This window comes from Jaculus jaculus, chromosome 12 (assembly GCF_020740685.1).
Source record: "Jaculus jaculus isolate mJacJac1 chromosome 12, mJacJac1.mat.Y.cur, whole genome shotgun sequence".
NCBI lineage: Eukaryota > Metazoa > Chordata > Mammalia > Rodentia > Dipodidae > Jaculus > Jaculus jaculus.
The window spans coordinates 29,002,149-29,023,888 of record NC_059113.1 but is presented as its reverse complement, the minus strand read 5'-3'; the positions used below and the strand labels follow the sequence as shown (position 1 = coordinate 29,023,888).

Below are 21,740 nucleotides of genomic sequence, written 5' to 3'. Positions count from 1 at the left end.
AAAGCATGGCACATGTCTGCACCCTTAACAAAGTGTTGTGCAGAGGGCTCAGAGGCCAGCCAGCCATGACTAGCCTTAACTAAGATGTCCTAACTCAAGAAAACCATGGAAAGAGGCTGCTTACCATGGCATAGTAGCCATCACTAGCCAGGATGATCACATCAATGGGAGATGTGTGATTAGCCACACAGATGCCACCATTTCTTGGTCTGTTTTTCCTGGGTATAATGCATACACAAAATCAAAAATAAGCATGACGATTCATGTGGAACAAACACCTCACAAGTGTCTCTAGCTCTAATCAAAGGAGATTCTTCCCTCTCAGCAGGATGCAGGTGAGTCTCACTTTGGCCAGTGCCTCCCCTGTGCATCAGTAACAAAGTCCCTCACCTGTCGTGGTAGGTAATGATAGCTGTCAGGGCTCGCACACAGATCCGGTAACACATTAAGTGAACATGTTTACTCAAGAACTCCTTGAACCTGTAATGACAGGGTAGTTTAAAGGTCAGTTTTATGTATAGGAAGACAGGATATGAGTTGCTGACTCCAACCACTTAACAGTGTGAAGAACCCTTTTAGTCCATGCACTAGAACATGGTGAACTGCAGTGTGTGAAGCCCCTGTGGTCCGTGTACTAGCATGTGGCAGAGTTGCAGTGTGACGCGCTTGTGGAAAGCCTGCAGTACACGAGCATCCTTACACCCTCAATGAGACTCAATGTCGCTCACTTAAGGCAGCAGTGGAGAGCTTACAGATCTAGAGTCCCAGCACCGGCAGAGCAGCTCTTCTTTCTGGTCCCCTACTCACTTACCCCAGAGGCAGCCCTGGCAGAAGAGAGGTACGCAAGCTTACAGACTTCCACGAGGGAGCCAAGTTTTCTTTTCTGTTTGGTTTTGTTTCCCGAGGCAGGGTCTCTCTCTAGCCCAGGCTGACCTGGAATTCACTATGGAGTCTCAGGTTGGCCTCCAACTCACAGGGATCCTCCTACCTCTGCCTTTCAAGTGCTGGGATTAAAGGTGTGCACCACCATGCCTGGCTTTCCAAGAAAGACAGAAAGGAAAGAAGGAAGGAAGGAAGGAAGGCAGAGAGAGAAAGAGAGAAGGAAGGGAAGAAAAGAAAGAAAGGAAAAAGAAAAAGAAAAAAAAAATCTACCTACATGGCAAGTCATGTTTAAGCTCTGTCCTCTTATCAGACTGTGGAGCTTGCAACCCGCACACAGCTGGGGGCAACAAAACAAACAGCACACTACGAAACCTGTTCACATCAGCATGGGTTCCTTTTTGTGGTTTCTACCTTTCTGACTTTAAAATAGGAAGACAGAGAGAACCAGAAGGCAAGTATACACGGTCACTAAATGAAGCTGTTAATCCAGACACCACTGTATCCATGGAGTTCTTTTAACCACCCAAGAATGGTAGGCTAGTTAGCAGCCAAAGCAATGATGCCAGTGTTGGCCCCCTGCCCAGAACAGCTGCTGCCACCAGCATTGTACTCTGCTCACCTTCCATTTGGTAGGTATCCCACCATGGTGGTTCCTACAACCAGGAGGCTAATCCCTGTGAACGCCAGAGCAATCCTGTAAGACAAATTAAAACACAGCAAACAACCAGTTAAACAGTGGATGTCCAAGCGCCACATGTTCTCCCTCATATGTGGATCCTAGCTACAGATGATTGGGCTTCTGCGTGAGAAGGAAAAAACTCAGTAGCAGAGGCCAGTAAGTTAAAAAGGATATATAAAGGGAAGAAAAAGGAAGGGAGGAGGGTACTTAATAGGTTGGTATTGTATATACGTAAATAAAATGATTGAGATGGGGAAGGGATATGATGGAGAATGGAATTTCAAAGGGGGAAGTGGGGGGAGGGTATTACCATGGGATATTTTTTATAATCATGGAAAATGTTAATAAAAATTGAGAAAAAAAACAATAAACAAAAAAACAGTGTATATGTGAAAACAAGGCAAGAATCATGAAGACTACCCCTGAGGCCTGAGTGCACAAGATCTAAACAAAGTGGCCCCTGGAAATGCGAGCAGCCACTTGTCCTGGGAGATCACCGTGACTCCAAGCTGACCCTGAGCTGTGGGCGGGCTCCAGATGATACTCTCTTCAGCATCAGGCAGTTAAGAAGAACAGGTAAGCTGCCCTGCTGCCTGACCTCCCGTTGGTTGAACACATGGCAGAAGCGAAGCCTCTGTGAGGTAACAGAAGGCAGAGCGGAAAGGTGCCAGCAAGAAACTCAGCACGGCACATGGCACATGGCACAGAGGGGCAGATCAATACTGTCTCTGTACTGGAGAGGCAAGCTTCAGGGAAGGGCCTGCCTGGGGAGGAGGGGCCAGGAAGTACATGATGTTCCCTGTTTGGTGTTCAGTACCTCTCAACAAGCAATCTGTCCTCCTGCTATGCAGAGAATGTAAGGGCTTGAAAGGACAGTCCCTAGCATACCATTCCCGTGCGTCAGATGAGCTAGCCAGGGGAAGAATCTTGCTCTCTTTTCTAGAAAAATGGAAAATGAAGCTGAGCAGGGTGAGGAGGGCACATGTTGGGTTAGGCAGAGCAGCCTGTCTGACCTCCAGCAGCTCGGGCCTCACCTGAGTGGCAGAAGGAAGCAATAACGAATCAGCACTCCTAACCCCCAGAGAACAGTAAGCCGGAGGCTGATGTACTGGAAGTTGTAATTGGTTCTGCTCAGCAGGTTCCAAGACTCCAACTCCTCTGCGGAGAATCTCTTTGTCACCTCATCATCCATAATAGTCTCCATTCCTTTCCGGCAAAAGTAGAAAATGTCAGAGAGCTCAAACTCTGGCGTCTTATCCAGAGCTTTACTACTGCCACTTCGACGGATTTCTTTGATTTCTTCTTCCAATGATGTGGGGTCTTTTGCAATGATTCCTGCAAAAGATAATAGCCCTGTCAAGCAGCATGCTGACAGAAAGCATATATACTGATTGCATTTATGCCACAAAGGGTACAATGTCATGGCCTGGATGTGTATGGGTTGAATGTGCTCCTCAACAATTCATGAGCGGAAAGACTGGGCCCCAGTGTGATGGTAGCAAGAACCTGTGGGTCCTTGTAAGATATGTGACCTAGTAGAAGGGGGTTAGGTCATTAGGTTGCTGCCCAGCACAGGGAAACATGGTTCTCCAAGTGGCTTAAATCAGTAGGTGTTAAGTTCATTCATGTAAAATCAGGTTGTTGGTTTTTTCCCCCCTTTTTCTTTTTAGATTTTTTTTTTTTTTTTTTGAGTCAGGGCCTCATGTTATGCCAGTTTGAGCTCTAGATCCTTCTACCTTTACCTCACAAGTGCTGGGATTACAGATATGTGCCACCATCTCCAGCTCTCTAGATCAAGTGTTGTTTTTTTTTTTTTTCCTGCTGCTGATGTTTTGGGTATTTGTTGTTTTTTTTTTTGGGGGGGGGAGCGTTGCTTAGTTTTGGTTTGATTTCTCAAGGTACGGTTTCACTGTAGCCCAGGCTGACAAGGAATTACTACCTCTGCCTCCCAAGTACTGGCATTAAAGGCAGGCAGCTTTGGTGCCTTTTTAAATGCCTGTGTATATATATACATGCACATGTGTGGGTGGAGGCTGGAGAATAACCTGGAGATTCATTCTTCAGGAATACCATCCACCTCTCTGAGGCAGGGTCTGTCCCTGGCCCGGAGTTCATCAATTAGGCTGGATGGCTGGCAGAGCCAGCCCCAGAAATCTGCCTGAATCCACCCACCACCTGGTATTTTTATGATGATTCTGGTGACCAAACTCAGGTCTTCATGCTTGTAGGAAAAGCATTTGACTAACTGGGCTACATCCCTAGTCCTAGAGAAGGCTTTATAAATGCAAGTGTGAGGTTGGAGAGATGGCTCGCTGGTTAAAGTCACTTGCTTGCAAAGCCTGATGTCCTGGGCTCGGTTCCCCAGGACCCACGTGAAGCCAGATGCAGGAGGGCCCTGGCACACCCATTTTCTCTCTATATATACATCTGCCTCTTTCTCTTTTAAGTTAAAAAAAAATAAGTAAATAAAGTATGTAAAAAATAACTGTAAGCCTGGCCCCTCCCCACTCTCTTTGGTACTTTCTTGCCATGTGACCAACCCTTACCTCCCTTCTGCCCTCTCGTGCAATTCTGCCATGTGGCGCCACCTGCCACACTGTGACACAGAACAATACCATAGTGCCTGGGTTTTCTATCTGCCAGAATTTTTAATCAAATAAGCCTTTTGTCCTCTGCAAAGTACCAAGCCTCAGGTATTTTGAACGGAGTAAAAATAAATGAACTAGGACTACAAACAAGCACATTTACGCAAGAGCTGACCTTACCATTGGTGTAGGGCTTGTAAAGCTGGTGGTTCTTCTCTTTGGCTCCTCTCTCCATTCTTAAGGTAGCCCACTGAGAAGGGAAACGGCAAAATGCCAGAGAAAGAATGAAACTCGGTGAATTTGCATCCTCCACTTCCACCCTGTAAAGGTCTCAATCCCAGCTACCGGAGGCCAGATGGCAGCCAAGCAGCATGTATTCCAAAGGGGATGCAATCCCCCTGCCAGGGACACTCAGCAGAGAGTGCAAAGCCAGGGAGCATGGGCAAGCTGCTCAGGGTACTTCTCATGGCATTTAGGAACTGGCTAGCAAAACCAATTAACCAGCCCCCCCCATTTATTTTATGTGAGACAGCAAGTGTGTGTGTGTGTGTGTGTGTGAGAGAGAGAGAGAGAGAGAGAGGGCACACCAGGGCCTCCAGCCACTGCAACTGAACACCAGACGCATGTGCCCCCTTGTGTGCATGGGAGACTTTGTGTGTTTTGTGTCATTGTGTGTCTGGCTTATGTGGGACCTAGAGAGTCGAATGTGAGACCCTTAGGCTTCACAAGCAAGCACTTTAACCACTAAGCCATCTCTCCAGCCCACCAATGTCCCTTTTAACTACTGCCTGCCTGCCCCTGCAAGGCTGCCTACCACCAAATCATTCCAAGGAAATAAGAATTTAAATACTGTATGTTTGGACTGCTTAGTAAGTATGGGGAAGAAAAAAGAGTCACTATTAGATGATTTGAAAAATCCAGGCTCAAGTTCCAAGTTTAATGTGTACTAGGTAGGTCCCTTTTAAATAACTCACTCAAGCTCAGATTTTTTTTTTGTTTTTTTCTTTTTTTGTTTTCGAGGTAGGGTCTCACTCTAGCCCAGGCTAACCTGGAATTCACTATGGAGTCTCAGGGTGGCCTTGAACTCACGGCAATCCTCCTACCTCTGCCTCCCAAGTGCTGGGATTAAAGGCGTGTACACCACACCCGGCTTAAGCTCAGATTCTTAAAGGATGCTATCTCAGCCTTCTTCTCTGTGAGGTCCCCCAGAAACAAAAAACATGTATGGGACAGACCTTGGACTCAATACTACTAAAATCCATGGCCTCTAGAAGAGATGGGGCAAAGAGGAAGGCTTTTCCTGGAGCCCTGGACTACAAAGTGAGTTCCATGTTAGCCTAGGCTAGCTAGAATAAAACTCTACCTCAAAAAAAAAAAAAAAAAAGAGCCAGGACTGTCTTCTCCTATCACTTGATGAGGTGAGTGATATCTACTTCCTGCTGCAGCATGCTGTCTTACCAAACACAAAGCCAACCCAACAGTGACAAGGAAACAGAAGGGAGGCCTCACGAGCTTTCTTCTCTGTCTCCACAGTCAAGTGGACAAGAACCTATCATGCAGTGCTGTACCACAGGGAACGCAGCTCATAATATTTGGTGTGTAGACTGCTGCTCGATCCTCAAAATCAGTAAGATTTCTGCATGTCTTGCAAAGCCAAAAGCAGGACAAGAGCCAAAATCAGTAAACTTGCCTCACCCAGAAATGTTGCAAATCCCACAGTCTAGAAAATAACAAGTCATGACTTCCAAAGTCATCCACTCAAAGACAGGTCCAAAGGCAATGGAACTCACAGCTCAGTTCAATATTTCAGATATTTGCCCACTGATGTCATTTGGCTCTATACATGGATAATATTTTCTGGGGGGGGGGAACGCAAACACTTAAAATAGAGGGAACTGAATGCTATCTGGTGTTCTAGAACTAGAAATAAGCTTAAAAATGGTAAGAGAATCTGCAACATTTCGTTTCACATTCTGCCTAGGACCCTGTATGGCTTCACAAGAATACTCAGACTAGAAACTTGACTCTGTCCAACAACTCTGCCAGTTGGATTGCAGGACGCAAAGAGCTATACATACAAGGCCGCTGGAGGACGGCTCATGTGCGAGGACTGCCTGGCTATGATGGCTGGGGGTGAGCTAAGGAGATGCTCAAGGGGCACGGTGCTTGCCATGTAAGCACGAGGACCTGAAAGTGGAGGGCCAGCCCCCAATACACTCTAAAATGTCCTTCTGTCCTGTCACAAACCGTTCTCATCTTCACAACATGGCTTCTTCACAACTGCCATGCCACTCCCTCTCTGGATGAGGAAACAGACCACAAAGTTCAACAATCATGGTCAAGTTTCAGAGCTGGATGGAAAAGCCCAAGTATTCAAAACTAAATGTCTGGGATCTGGGAAGACAGCTAAACAGAGAAAGGTACTTGCTTGCAAAGCTAGCTGGCCTAGGTTCAATTCCAAGGCCACCCACATAAGCCAGATGAAAAAAATGGTGCAAAAGTGTCTGGCATTCAGCAGCTCTAGCGTGTCCCTCCCCCACACAAATACACACACATATGCATGCATGCCCATGCAAATAAAAACTTTTGAACAGTGGCTATGGACCCCACCCAATCTCACTTCCACTGAAGCTGGTCTTGAGCTTCCTCGGCACCGCCCCAGGCTCTGTGCCTGCACCGGAACATTCACTGTGCAGCTAGGGCCTGACCAGATGGCAAGACTCCATCTTTTCTACTCTCATTTCACTGATTCTTTTCATCCAAGTAGCAAAACTCAGGTTATTTTCATCTCTTTCCTTATATCTAGTCTTTTTTCTCTTCCCTTCTCCAAATTACTCTCAACCCAGGTGAAAGTACATTCCTAGGAATCTCAGTCCAAAAACTACCATTTTCACGATGTAAGGGACATCTGAAGCAAAAAACACTGAGAAAAGAATGGGAAAAAAATCTTTGCCAGCTATACATCTGATAGAGGATTAATATCTAGGCTATACAAAGAACTCAAAAGTTAAATAATAAGAAATCAAGCAAGCCAATTAAAAAGTTATGGAACTAAATAGGCAGTTCTCAAAAGCAGCAGCACAGACGGCATATAAACATCTAAAAAATGTTCAACATCCCTAGTCATCAGGGAAATGCAGATTAAAACTACCTTGAGATTCTATCTCACTCCTGTCAGAATGGCTACCATTATGAAAACAAATGACCATAAATGCTGGAGAGGATGTGGAAAAAGAGGAACCCTTCTACACTGTTGGTGGGAATGCAATCTGGTCCAGCCATTGTGGAAATCAGTGTGGAGGTTCCTGACACAGCTAAAAACAGATCTACCATATGACCCAGCTACACCACTCTTAGGCACATATCCTAAGGACTCATCTCACTACCTTAGAGATACTTGCTCAACCATGTTTACTGCCGCTTTATTCACAATAGCTGGGAAATGGAACCAGCCTAAGTGTCCCTCAACTGATGAGTGGATAATGAAGATATGGCACATTTATACAATGGAGTTCTACTCAGTAAAGAAAAATGAAGTTATGAAATTTGCAGGAAATTGAGTGGAACTGGAAAGGATTTTACTAAGTGAGGTAACCCAGGCCCAGAAACCCAAATGTCACATGTTCTCTCTCATATGTGGATCTGAGCTATAGAACTGGACTTCTGTGTGAGTAGGAAGAAAACTCAGTAGCAGAGGCCAGTAAGCTAGAAAGAAGATATAGAGGCAGGGAGGAGGGCTTAATAGCATGGTATTGTATATAAGTAGAAGAACAGATTAAAGGGGAGAAAAAGGCCTAAGTGAGGTCAGGGGAAGAGATTGAGTAAAGGAAAGGTGGAGGGCAGGCTAATCAAAATCTAAGAGGATATAAGTAAGTCATATGGAAACCTATGTTTTAGGACAATGGAACACTCAGGAGCCTTAGATTGTTGCTAGAAAATTTTCAGTGCCAGGGGTGGGATACCTTCCAGTGAAGGTTGTTGGTCAGGGAGGTCCTTGATACCCCCAAAACATTACAGGCCATTGCCGAGGCCCTTGGTTTCCCACCAGGAATAGATGGTCAGACCATATTGCTGAAGACCCCACATACTTGCGCTGAAAGGCCACTGAGGAATCCTGCTGGAGATGAGGTGAAAAGCTCGTCCATGTTGACCAGCTGACGGAAAGCGACAGTGTACCCGCTCGTGTGAGGCTGGGAGTGTACCTCAGCGACAGCGTACCCACTCGTGTGAGGCTGGGAGTGCACCTCAGTGACAGTGTACCCGCTCGTGTGAGGCTGGGAGTGCACCTCAGCGACAGCGTACCCGCTCGTGTGAGGCTGGGAGTGCACCTCAGCGACAGCGTACCCGCTCGTGTGAGGCTGGGAGTGCACCTCAGCGACAGCGTACCCGCTCGTGTGAGGCTGGGAGTGCACCTCAGTGACAGTGTACCCGCTCGTGTGAGGCTGGGAGTGCACCTCAGTGACAGTGTACCCGCTCGTGTGAGGCTGGGAGTGCACCTCAGTGACAGTGTACCCGCTCGTGTGAGGCTGGGAGTGCACCTCAGTGACAGCGTACCCGCTCGTGTGAGGCTGGGAGTGTACATCAGTGACAGCGTACCCGCTCGTGTGAGGCTGGGAGTGCACCTCAGTGACAGTGTACCCGCTCGTGAGGCTGGGAGTGCACCTCAGTGACAGTGTACCCGCTCGTGAGGCTGGGAGTGCACCTCAGTGACAGCGTACCCGCTCGTGTGAGGCTGGGAGTGTACATCAGTGACAGCGTACCCGCTCGTGTGAGGCTGGGAGTGCACCTCAGTGACAGTGTACCCGCTCGTGAGGCTGGGAGTGCACCTCAGTGACAGTGTACCCGCTCGTGAGGCTGGGAGTGCACCTCAGTGACAGCGTACCCGCTCGTGTTAGGCTGGGAGTGCACCTCAGTGACAGTGTACCCGCTCGTGTGAGGCTGGGAGTGTACATCAGTGACAGTGTACCTGCTCGTGTGAGGCTGGGAGTGTACATCAGCGACAGCGTACCCGCTCGTGTGAGGCTGGGAGTGCACCTCAGTGACAGTGTACCCGCTCGTGTGAGGCTGGAGTGTACATCAGTGACAGTGTACCCGCTCGTGTGAGGCTGGGAGTGTACATCAGTGACAGTGTACCCGCTCGTGTGAGGCTGGGAGTGCACCTCAGTAACAGTGTACCCGCTTGTATGAAACCTTAGATTCAAAAAACTAAATAAAAAATAAAGTTCAGGGCTGGAGGAATGGCTTAGCAGTTACGGCATTTGTCTGCAAAGCCAAAGGACCCTGGTTTGATTTTCCAGGGCCCATGTAAGCCAGATGCACAAGGTGGCTCATGCATCTGGAGTTTGTTTGCAGTGGCTGGAGGCCCTGGCATGTCCATTCTCTCTGACTCTCTCAAATAAATAAATAAATAAATAATATTTAAAAATAAAGAAATAAACTCCAGCTGGGCATGGTGATACTCACCTTTAATGCCAGCACTTGAGAGGCAGAGGTAGAAGGAATACCTTAATTTCAAGGCCAGCCTGGGAATACAAAAAGTGAGTTCCAGGTCAGCCTGGGCTTAGCACTTAAGGCACTTAACTGCAAAGCCTAGGGACCTGTGTTCACCTCTCCAGATCCTACGTAAGTCAGAAGCACAAAGGTGAGGCAAGTAAAGGTCAAACATGCCCACAAGATGGCGCATGTATCTGGCATTTGATTGCAGTGGCTGAGGCCATGGCACACCAATTCTCTCTGTGTCTCTCTCTCTCTAATAATAATAAAAAAAGAGCATTAAGTCATATTATAGCCCAGGCTGGTCTGATCCACAAGGATCCTATATTCTGTTAAAGGTTTTCTTGGTCTGAAATGTAAAAGTTACATATCCTGATTATTTAATTAAAATATTTTATATTAGTAAAATAGGCAGTCCAAATACATACTAGATAACCAACTACTTCCCAAATTTTGATAGACAAAATTGAATTGCCTTTATCATGTTAAAATATAGATTTTGTACTGGAGTGTAGCTCAGTGGGAGAGGGCTTGTTTAACAGTTATAAGGCATGGCTGTTGGTTATAACACCAACAACACTAGAAAACAAAAAATAGGACTGGAGAGATGGCTTAGCAATTAAGACGCTTGCCTACAAAGCCAAAGGACCTCGGTTCAATTCCCCAGGACCCACATAAGCCAAATGCACAAGGTGGCACATGAATCTGGAGTTCATTTACAGTGGCTGGAAGTCCTCGTATGCCCATTCTTTCTCTCTGTCTCTTTCTCTCTCTGCCTCTTTCCCTCTCTCAAATAAATTTTTAAAAAACATTAAAAAAATAAACAAAATATAAAAATATAGATGGGGTGGTGAAAGGGCTCAGAGGGTAAGAGTGCTTACTACAGAAGCATGACTGCGAGGGCCAGAGGCCACCTGAGTTCAATCCCCAGCACCCACATTAAAAATGTCAAGCATGGAGGCATGTCTGTAACCCCAAACCTATGGGGAATGGAGACCCAAGGATCACTGGTGCTTACTGATCAGCTGGTACAACTGAAAAGAAGAGCACCTGTGGGGGTTCAGTGAGGAACTCTGTCACATGGAAATGATCAGGCCTCATCATGCATGTATAGGAGGCATATGCAACTGCACATACACTTGCATACAGTATATATACATGCACAGTATAGCACACATACATGCCATAAATAAAAAGTTTTTTTTTTGGTTTTTCGAGGTAGGGTCTCACTCTGGTCCAGGCTGACCTGGAATTAACTCTGTAGTCTCAGGGTGGCCTTGAACTCACGGCGATCCTCCTACCTCTGCCTCCCGAGTGCTGGGATTAAAGGCGTGTGCCACCACGCCCGGCATAAAAAGTATTTTAAAAGTAGATTCAAACTCAGTGGGTTTACAGTGGGCTTGAAAGATTCATCTGTAACAACTTCCTGGGTAATACACATGCTGCTAACCGCTAGTCAGCAAGCAAGGATAGGTGAAGAGGTGGTGGCTGTGGGTCATGAGTACACTGACCTGACTGACACTGTGTGTAGGTGAAGCGGTGGTGGCTGTGGGTCATGAGCACACTGACCTGACTGACACTGTGTGTAGGTGAAGAGGTGGTGGCTGTTGATCATGAGTACACTGCTCTGACTGACACTGTGTGTAGGTGAAGCAGTGGTGGCTGTAGATCATGAGCACACTGACCTGACTGACACTGTGTGTAGGTGAAGAGGTGGTGGCTGTAGATCATGAGTACACTGCTCTGTCTGACACTGTGTGTATTTGAAGAGGTGGTGGTTGTAGATCATGAGTACACTGCTCTGACTGACACTGTGTGTAGGTGAAGCAGTGGTGGCTGTAGATCATGAGTACACTGCTCTGACTGACACTGTGTGTAGGTGAAGCAGTGGTGGCTGTAGATCATGAGTACACTGCTCTGACTGACACTGTGTGTAGGTGAAGAGGTGGTGGCTGTAGATCATGAGTACACTGACCTGACTGACACTGTGTGTAGGTGAAGCAGTGGTGGCTGTGGGTCATGAGTACACTGCTCTGACTGACACTGTGTGTAGGTGAAGCAGTGGTGGCTGTAGATCATGAGCACACTGACCTGTCTGACACTGTGTGTAGGTGAAGCAGTGGTGGCTGTAGATCATGAGTACACTGCTCTGACTGACACTGTGTGTAGGTGAAGAGGTGGTGGCTGTAGATCATGAGTACACTGCTCTGACTGACACTGTGTGTAGGTGAAGAGGTGGTAGCTGTGGGTCATGAGTACACTGCTCTGACTGACACTGTGTGTAGGTGAAGAGGTGGTGGCTGTAGATCATGAGTACACTGCTCTGACTGACACTGTGTGTAGGTGAAGAGGTGGTAGCTGTGGGTCATGAGTACACTGCTCTGACTGACACTGTGTGTAGGTGAAGCAGTGGTGGCTGTGGATCATGAGTACACTGCTCTGACTGACACTGTGTGTAGGTGAAGAGGTGGTGGCTGTAGATCATGAGTACACTGCTCTGACTGACACTGTGTGTAGGTGAAGAGGTGGTGGCTGTAGATCATGAGTACACTGCTCTGACTGACACTGTGTGTATTTGAAGAGGTGGTGGCTGTAGATCATGAGTACACTGCTCTGACTGACACTGTGTGTAGGTGAAGAGGTGGTGGCTGTAGATCATGAGTACACTGCTCTGACTGACACTGTGTGTAGGTGAAGAGGTGGTGGCTGTAGATCATGAGTACACTGCTCTGACTGACACTGTGTGTAGGTGAAGAGGTGGTGGCTGTAGATCATGAGCACACTGACCTGACTGACACTGTGTGTAGGTGAAGAGGTGGTGGCTGTAGATCATGAGTACACTGCTCTGACTGACACTGTGTGTAGGTGAAGCAGTGGTGGCTGTAGATCATGAGTACACTGCTCTGACTGACACTGTGTGTAGGTGAAGCAGTGGTGGCTGTAGATCATGAGTACACTGCTCTGACTGACACTGTGTGTAGGTGAAGAGGTGGTGGCTGTAGATCATGAGTACACTGCTCTGACTGACACTGTGTGTAGGTGAAGAGGTGGTGGCTGTAGATCATGAGTACACTGCTCTGACTGACATTGTGTGTAGGTGAAGCAGTGGTGGCTGTGGGTCATGAGTACACTGCTCTGACTGACACTGTGTGTAGGTGAAGAGGTGGTGGCTGTGGGTCATGAGCACACTGACCTGACTGACACTGTGTGTAGGTGAAGAGGTGGTGGCTGTAGATCATGAGTACACTGCTCTGACTGACACTGTGTGTAGGTGAAGAGGTGGTGGCTGTGGGTCATGAGTACACTGCTCTGACTGACACTGTGTGTAGGTGAAGAGGTGGTGGCTGTGGGTCATGAGCACACTGACCTGACTGACACTGTGTGTAGGTGAAGAGGTGGTGGCTGTGGGTCATGAGTACACTGCTCTGACTGACACTGTGTGTATTTGAAGAGGTGGTGGTTGTAGATCATGAGTACACTGCTCTGTCTGACACTGTGTGTAGGTGAAGCAGTGGTGGCTGTAGATCATGAGTACACTGCTCTGACTGACACTGTGTGTAGGTGAAGAGGTGGTGGTTGTAGATCATGAGCACACTGACCTGTCTGACACTGTGTGTAGGTAAAGACATGGTGGCTGTATAATTGAGTATACTGAGTAACCCTGATCTGTTTTAACATGTTTAAGTTAACATTTTATTAATTGTCCTCAATTAAAAAAAATTTAATTTATGGTTTTATCTGTCTATGTGTACAGTTGTTTGTGTCTGCATGTGTACACGCATGCCATGGTGTATGTGTGGAGGTAAGAGAACAACTACTGGGTCTTTTATTTTTTTCCCCAGGGTAGTGTCCTGCTCTAGCCCTAGGCTGACCTGAAATTCACTATGTAGTTTCATTCTGGCCTCAAACTTACAGTGATCCTGACTATCCTGACTCTCAAGTGTTGGGATTAAAGGCATGCACCACCACACCCAGATGGGTTATTAAAAAAAATTATGTATTTGCAAGCAGAGAGAGAGAAGAGAGACAGGCACAGAGAATGAGTTCACCAGTGCCTCCAGCCACTGCAAATGAACTCCAAATGCATGTGCTTCTTTCTGCATCTGGCTTTACATAGATACTGGGAAACTGAACCCAGGTCATTAGGCTTTATAGCCAAGCACCTTTTTCACTGAGCCATCACTCCAGCCCTTGGTCTTTTATTATTTGTTTTAATATATTGTATTTATTTATGTATTTTAATGAGATAAAGAGGCAGAGAGAGAGAGAGAGAGAGAAAGAGAGAGGGAGAGAATGGACATGCCAGGGCCTCCAGCCACTGCAAATGAACTCCAGGTACATGTGCCACCTTGTGCATCTGGCTTACATGAGTCCTAGAGAATTGAACTGGGACCCTTTGACTTTGTAGGCAAACACCTAAACACCTTAACCACTAAGCCATCTCTCTAGCTCCTAGTCTTTTTTTTTTTTTTTTTTTTTGGTTTTTCAAGGTAGGGTCTCACTCTAGCTCAGGCTAACCTGGAATTCACTATGTACTATCAGGGTGGCCTCGAACTCACAGTGATCTTCCTACCTCTGCCTCCCAAGGGCTGAGATTAAAGGTGTGTGCCACCACACCTGACTCGCGGTCATATTTATTTATTGATTGATTTATTTATTCATTTATTTATTTATTTATTTGAGAGACAGAGAGAGTAAGAATGGCCACACAAGGGCCTCCAGCCACTGCAAACAAACTCCAGGTGCATGCGCCCCCTTGTGCATCAGGCTTACATGGGGCCTGGAGAATTGAACCAGGATCTTTTTGCTTTACAAGCAAATGCCTTTACCACTAAGCCATCTTTCCAGCCCTTGTGGTCATTTATTTAATGAGAAAAAACATTTACTTGCCAGCTGTGGTGGCACATGCCTCTAATCTCAGAATTTAGGAGGCAGAGGTAGGAAGATCATCATGGAGTTCTTTGCCAGCCTGAGACAACTTAGTTCCAAGTCAGCCTGGGCTAAAATGAGACTGACTCTACCTTGCGAAACCAAATCATAATCTTTGCATTAAATACCAAAAGAGAAAACCCGTGATTCCATGACAAATAGAGAAATATATCCCACATGTAAAGATGTTACTCAATCTCTCTAAACTACTTTCTTATTAATAAGGTATGGGTATTTATCCTGTCCATCACAGAATTCTAAGTGACCAAAGGAAAATGAAAAAAAATTCTGATCTGTATAACTGGGTTGGGGAAAGAGTGCTTACACAGCATGTGAAGGGCCCTGGGTTTGATCCCTAGCACTGCCCAACAAAACAAAGTAGAACAGAATGGAACTTAAAAATATCATATATAGGGCTGGAGAGATGGCTTAGCGGTTAAGTGCTTGCCTGTGAAGCCTAAGGACCCCGGTTCGAGGCTCAGTTCCCCAGGTCCCACGTTAGCCAGATGCACAAGGGGGCGCACGCGTCTGGAGTTCATTTGCAGAGGCTGGAAGCCCTGGCGCGCCCATTCTCTCTCTCTCCCTCTATCTGTCTTTCTCTCTGTGTCTGTCGCTCTCAAATAAATAAATAAATAAAAATTAAAAAAAAATATCATATATAGGGCTGGAGAGATGGCTTAGCGGTTAAGAGCTTGCCTGTGAAGCCGAAGGACCCCGGTTCGAGGCTCGGTTCCCCAGGTCCCACGTTAGCCAGATGCACAAGGGGGCGCATGCGTCTGGAGTTCGTTTGCAGTGGCTGGAAGCCCTGGCTCGCCCATTCTCTCTCTCTCCCTCTATCTGTCTTTCTCTGTCTGTCACTCTCAAATAAAATAAATAAATAATGAACAAAAAAATATTAAAAAAAATATCATATATAAACATGTAAAGGTGTGGTATACCATGATGGCACATTTCTCAATACATGTTTCAGCTGTAGAAAAACACACATACACACACACACCCCAAAAAGAAAAAAAAAAACCCAGGGGCTAGAGAGATAGTTTAGTGGTTAAGGAACTTGCCTATGAAGCCTAAGGACTCAGGTTCAATTCCACAGAACCCACATAAACCAGTTGCACATGGTGGCACATGCGTCCGGAGTTCCTTTGCACTGGCTGGAGGGCCCTGGTGTATCCATTCTCTCACTCTCTCTCTCAAATAAATAAAAATAAAATATGTTTTTTGAAAATTCCTGGGAGCTGAAACTTAGCAGTTAAAGGTGCTTGCTTGGAAATCCTGACAGCCTGGGTTCAAATCTCCAGTGCCTACATAAAGCTGGAAGCACAAGGTGGCACATGCATCTGATGTTCATTAGCAGTGGCAAGATGCCCTAGTGTGCCTATTCCCCACCCCTTCTCCCTCTCTCTTCTGCTTGCAAATAAAGAAAAAATCCCTGATGATTTGTTGACTACTGAAAATATACCTTACACACTACATTACAAAGTCTTTGGCTAAATGTTAAAAGTCCTGTGTCACATGCAGAACAAGTTCTCGGAAAGCTGCCTCCCCCTGCTTCTAAGGCCAGTTGTCCTCAGTGGCACAATCAGGTAAGTTCTGGCACATGTTCACAAAGTCTTTATCCTTTTCCTACATTGCCCAGAAAATATAACAATTCAAATGTCCTTTTCTGGTCATAACTTGAGTCTGACATGCAAGATCTCCTCAGAACGTTAAGGTGCTTGACTGTGAAGCAGGTTCAATTCCCCAGATGCGCAAGGTGGCACATGTGTCTGGAGGTTCAATTCCCCAGATGCACAAGGTAGCACATGTGTCTGGAGTTTATTTGCAGTGGCTAGAGTCCCTGGTGCATTCATTCTATCTGCCCCTTGCTCCCTCTCAAATAAATTACGTTTTTTTAAAGTGAGTGAAGGAAAGACTTATCAGAGGCTCATAGGCAGGAGCTGTATGCCTTACTACCTGCTCTAAGAGAAGACACAGGGCTGGAAAGGTGGTTCAGCTGTTAAAGGCCTTGCTTATAAAAGAAGACATGGCCTGGCAGTGATTTTTTTTTCTTTAGTTCTAAGATCCTTCTGTGACATAAACAAGCAAGCTGTGGAGTCCTAGAATAGATCCCTTTGCGCAGCATGAATCACACACACACCAGCTTAGCTCAGAGAAGACGACTCCGGTAACTTTCAGAGTGTACATTCACTATCTTTCCTACCCCAAGTATAAGCTCCCACTCCCAGCTTTCTCCACAGGCAGCAGCTGGGTAAGAAGCACTCTTTGTGCTAAGTACACTTGCCTCTTTGATCAACAGACCCACCACAACAGCACAACTCACCGCGAAGATCTTTAACAAGGTCTTCATGTACAGTTTTCGAATACCAAAGGAGACTCCAAAAATGGCAGGGACGATGATGAAAACGAGCAGGAGGGTGAAGAGGACAGTCAGGGAGATGCCCAGAAGGTTGACAATAAGGCTATCAAAAGGCAACAACAGGAACATGGTGGAGGATGCAGGCCAGGCCGATGCCTTCCTCCTCACACAAAAATACAGCCTTCAGACAGTCCCTTCCAACAGTATCAGCATGAGAAAGGAAGCCGGCTGCCCATGAGTAACAAGCGCCATCCCAAAAATCACGTCATCCAACTGCTTGCATATATGGCTGGGTGGGCAGAGTAACAGTAGAAAAGGGCCACAGGAGGCTGCCCCAAAACGCCAGGTCTCCCCAGCGCAGTGGACCTTGGAGGGATGAGGCAGGATAAGGCTTCAGGAGCAGCATTCGAGTCCCAGCTGAGCTTGTCACAAACCAGAGCTCTGTGGGGCTATGTGTACTCCACTTCCAGAGGTCGACTTTCTTCCTGCCGGAGACGTTCAGTAGGTAAACCTGTCCTGCAGATCCGTGCTGCCAGAAGTACCAAGAAGAGCACACCTTGGTGCCAGAAAAATCCCAGTAAGTCCAGTGGGCAAGGGTGACTGCTGGCACTTCACGCCAAAGGCTTCTAAAAGTCGGTATGTGTAAATTAAATAACTTTGACTTAAAATCCTTCATAAACTGAAACCAAGTTCACTGTAGAGAGTTCATATCTGGGCTCCATGCTCCCTCAGGAGGCTCCTGGCGCTGGCTGCCCCGGGACCCTCCTACCTGGACAGTTCCAGCCTCTGCCAGTAGCATCCAGAGGTAGGCACAGAACGTCTCATGCTGCCTGCCATGAGCACAATCCCAGACGTGCCTGGCACTGGTGTCCTCTGGTAGTCGTCTCCCCTGAAGGTCCTTCTTAGCAGTGACCCAGGTTCTTGGCAAAGGGTTGTTTACATGCTGCCAGAGCTGGGGGTGGAAACAAACACAGTCACACAAATCAAGAGCAGAAATGTCAATAATGCTTCCTTCCACAAGTGCGGCATGAGTTTTAGAGTCCAACCAACAAGGTCAAAGGGAGAGGGCAGGCAGACTCAGATGTGAGAGGAAAGCACAGATGTTCCGTACCATTTTCAATTCCAATGAGAGGAATTGTAGCCACTCCAACTTTCTGAGTAGACTATTATCTAAAGAAACACTGTGAAATAAGTCTCCATACACCTGTCTCCTAGTTACCCAGAGTTCCTTTCCACAGATGTCACTGTTCTTCCCCAGCTCCATTCTCTTTCCCAAAGAGTCTCCACTACGCGGAAAGTCAGTTGTTTCCTTTTGGCCCTCTCCCCTCCCAGGCCCTGGCAACGACGACGACAGTATTAACAAGGACACAGTTCCTCATCTTGATTTCTACTTTAACTAACCTGCAAGAGCTGTATCCATGCAGACAGAGCTCCCCATTCTTCCCAGTGCCCAGTATGCAACTCTAAGAACATACCAACATTCAGGTAACCCATCTCTCTCCTATGACTAGATGCTGCTAATCTACCTTTCAACTGTTAAAAAGCAATTCTGGGGGCTGGAGAGATGGCCTAGATGGTTAAGGCCTATGAAGCCTAAGGACCCAGGTTTGATTCCCCAGTTCCCAAGTAAGCCAGACGCACAAGGTGGCACAAGCATCTGCAATTTGCTTGCAGTGGTTGGAGGCCCTGGTGTGCCCATTCTATCTGTCTCTAATAAATAGCATATTAAAAAAATTCTAGGGTAGAAAAACAATTCTGGGGGGCTGGAAAGATGGCTCAGCTATTAAGGCACTTGGCCTGCAAAGCCTAATGACTCAAGTTCAAGTCCTCAGTACCTATGTAAAGCCATCTATGGTCTGAAGTTCATCTGCAATAACTAGAGAGGCCCTAGTATGCTCATTTTCATTCTGTCTCTGCTTTCAAACAAACAAACCACACATACACACACACACACACACACACACACACACACACACACAAATATAAAAAACAAACTTGTAAGCCAGGCATGGTGGCACACGCCTTTAATCCCAGCACTCAGGAGGCAGAGGTAGGAGAACTGCCATGAGTCTGAGGCCACTCTGAGACTACATAGTGAATTCCAGGTCAGCCTGAACTAGAGTGAGACCTACCTCGGAAACAAAAACAAACAAAGACACTTGTATCCACCTTCTATAGAACCTGCTTCTTCACTAATCCAGCTGCAGTGTGCATCTGATCTGCTTATGTGTTACCAGTGTGCTTTTGGTAGGGTCTCACTCTAGGCCAGGCTGACCTGGAACTTACTCTGTAGTCCCAGGCTAGCCTTAAACTCACAGTGGTCCTACCGCTGCCTGCTGAGTGCTGGGATTAAAGGTGTGTGCCCCACGACCAGCTTAAGCTTTTCAAAGTTATGATAGTAAAAAATCAATTACCAGTTACAATTTGCAAAGATCCCAGAGTAACTATGTTGACTACTAAATGTAAGTCAGTACATTACAGTGTGTCCTTGATGTGTAGCAAAATTTTACTTTAAGATATCATGTCATACTAACTTTGAAAGCATATAATTATAGTTCATTTAAAAAATATTTTATTTATTTGAGAGAGAGAAAAGGAGTATGGTAGGGCCTCCAGCCACTGAAAACTCCCCACACTTGCATGACGTTGCACACCTGGCTTACACAGGTATTACGGAATTGAACCTGGGTCCTTAGGCTTCACAGGCAAGCTCCCTAACTGTTAAGCCATCTCCCCAGCCCTGTAGTTCATTTTGTATTAAATGCATTTTGGACATACAATACTAAAGGAAAAGATAATATTTAACTACAAAAACATTGTTTGTTTAAATATCTCAAGGAACAAACTAAAAGTAATGAATTGTGGGCTGGAGAGATGGCTTAGCGGTTAAGCGCTTGCCTGTGAAGCCTAAGGACCCCGGTTCGAGGCTCGGTTCCCCAGGTCCCACGTTAGCCAGATGCACAAGGGGGCGCACGCGTCTGGAGTTCGTTTGCAGAGGCTGGAAGCCCTGGCGCGCCCATTCTCTCTCTTCCTCTATCTGTCTTTCTCTCTGTGTCTGTCGCTCTCAAATAAATAAATAAATAATTTAAAAAAAAAAAAAAGTAATGAATTGTGTTCTCTCTGGGCAAGCATTTCAGCACTAATCTTACAGTAAATGGTAAACACTCCTAGTAATAGGCAACAACCACTGACCACATGATGTTTCAGAAACTTCATGGTCAGAAGTAAGACTATCTTCCATTTTAAAGATCTTCATAATCTCAACATTTGGTCAGTATTTGTTGAACGAGTCACTGGAATTATTTTTTATGGGTGATCAATCACATGACAGTTGTTTTAACAACAGAATTTGTTCAGTCAAGGCTATCAAAGGTTACTACTGATACCAGTAGCAAGCATGACATGTTAACCTTTTATATTTTTCTGTTTAGAATAAAAGATAAAAGGAAAAATATGTTGGGATGCAAGGTCACTGAGAAATCCTGCTGGAGCTGAGCTGAAAACCTCCTCCATGCAGACCAACTGACAGAAAGCTAGAAAAAGCCACACTGCATGCAGTTCAATGGGAAAGAGAGAAATCACCAGTGAAGATACTCAACAGTGGACATTGCAAGCCTTACATTTGGCCACCAAGGCCAAATGAGCCAATGGGTGCAATAGTGGCATGTCTGTTATGGGAGAAACCAACTGCCCTCTAATTTGACTAGAGGCACACTCCATGGGAGGGAGTACATCCCTGATACTGAAAACCTACAACAGCGATAGTCATGAGCCCTAGAGATATAATATCGGCTGGTGTCTGGCTAAATGTATATACTATGCTCATCAAACTGCCCAGTAAGCACTTCTCTTAATGTTCATACCCATATATTAATGCTACTCTCACATTTGGTTAGAGAACTTTCTCTTTTTTCAGATGGCAGTGACCTTGGCATGACTCAGAAGGCACCGTGGTGCTGAGAAGTAACAGAGGAATGCTCAGCACTGAAATATCTCTATCACTCCTTACAAGGCTCAGGGTCCATTGCAGAAGAGGTGGTGGAAAGAATGTAAGAGTCAAAGGAAGGGTAGGACTCCTTACAACACGCTCCTCCAGACACAATATGGCCTGGATATCTATGACCTCACAGTGCCTGACACTGCCTACACAAGACCATCATAATAGGAGGAAAAGATGATCTCAAAATAAAGGAGAGACTGAGTAAGAGGGGAAAACATATGATGGAGAATGGAGTTGCAAAGGGGAATGTGGGGGGAGGGAAGGAATTACCATGGGATATTGTTTATAATTATGTAAATTGTCAATAAAAAATTAAAATTTAAAAAAGGAAAATATGTCATATTGAATAACCATGTACATACATGATTTATTTCAAGAAACTGAACAAGCCGGGCATGGTGGTTCATGCCTTTAATCCCAGCACTCAGGAGGCAGAGGTAGGAGGATTGCCATGAGTTCGAGGCCACCCTAAGACTACATAGTGAATTCCAGGTCAGCCTGAGCCAGAGTGAGACCCTACCTCGAAAAACCAAAAAAAAAAAAAAAAAAGAAGAAGAAGAAAGAAAAGAAAAAAAAAGAAACTGAACAAATAGGTACTAACTTCATCTTAAGCTCTGTTCAGTTTTATAAATTCAACATGTAATCTCATCTGGTTATCCCTAACCTGTCAACATGTATTACATCCATTTTCCAAAGCAGGAAACAAGACAAGGCAGACATACAGCCAGTTCTCCTGAATTACTCCCAGTACATTCCCCTAGCTAGCAGTCAATATTCAGTTGGGGGCAGTTCATAGGGATGGTAACACACACG

At 46.0% G+C, this 21,740-nt stretch overlaps 1 protein-coding gene across 1 annotated transcript in view; it reads right to left on the bottom strand.

Moving 5' to 3' along the window:
• Positions 1-21,740, bottom strand: part of Gpat4 (glycerol-3-phosphate acyltransferase 4) — a 46,827-nt gene that overhangs the window by 10,213 nt on the left and 14,874 nt on the right. The window contains exons 2-7 of the mRNA XM_004669007.2: positions 16,892-17,879; positions 4,327-4,396; positions 2,596-2,896; positions 1,502-1,576; positions 391-480; positions 125-218 (exon numbers count right to left, since the gene is read on the bottom strand). Of these exons, the coding sequence (XP_004669064.1) occupies positions 125-218; positions 391-480; positions 1,502-1,576; positions 2,596-2,896; positions 4,327-4,396; positions 16,892-17,056 (795 nt within the window). The 5' untranslated portion in view covers positions 17,057-17,879. The remainder of the gene's footprint in view (positions 1-124; positions 219-390; positions 481-1,501; positions 1,577-2,595; positions 2,897-4,326; positions 4,397-16,891; positions 17,880-21,740) is intronic.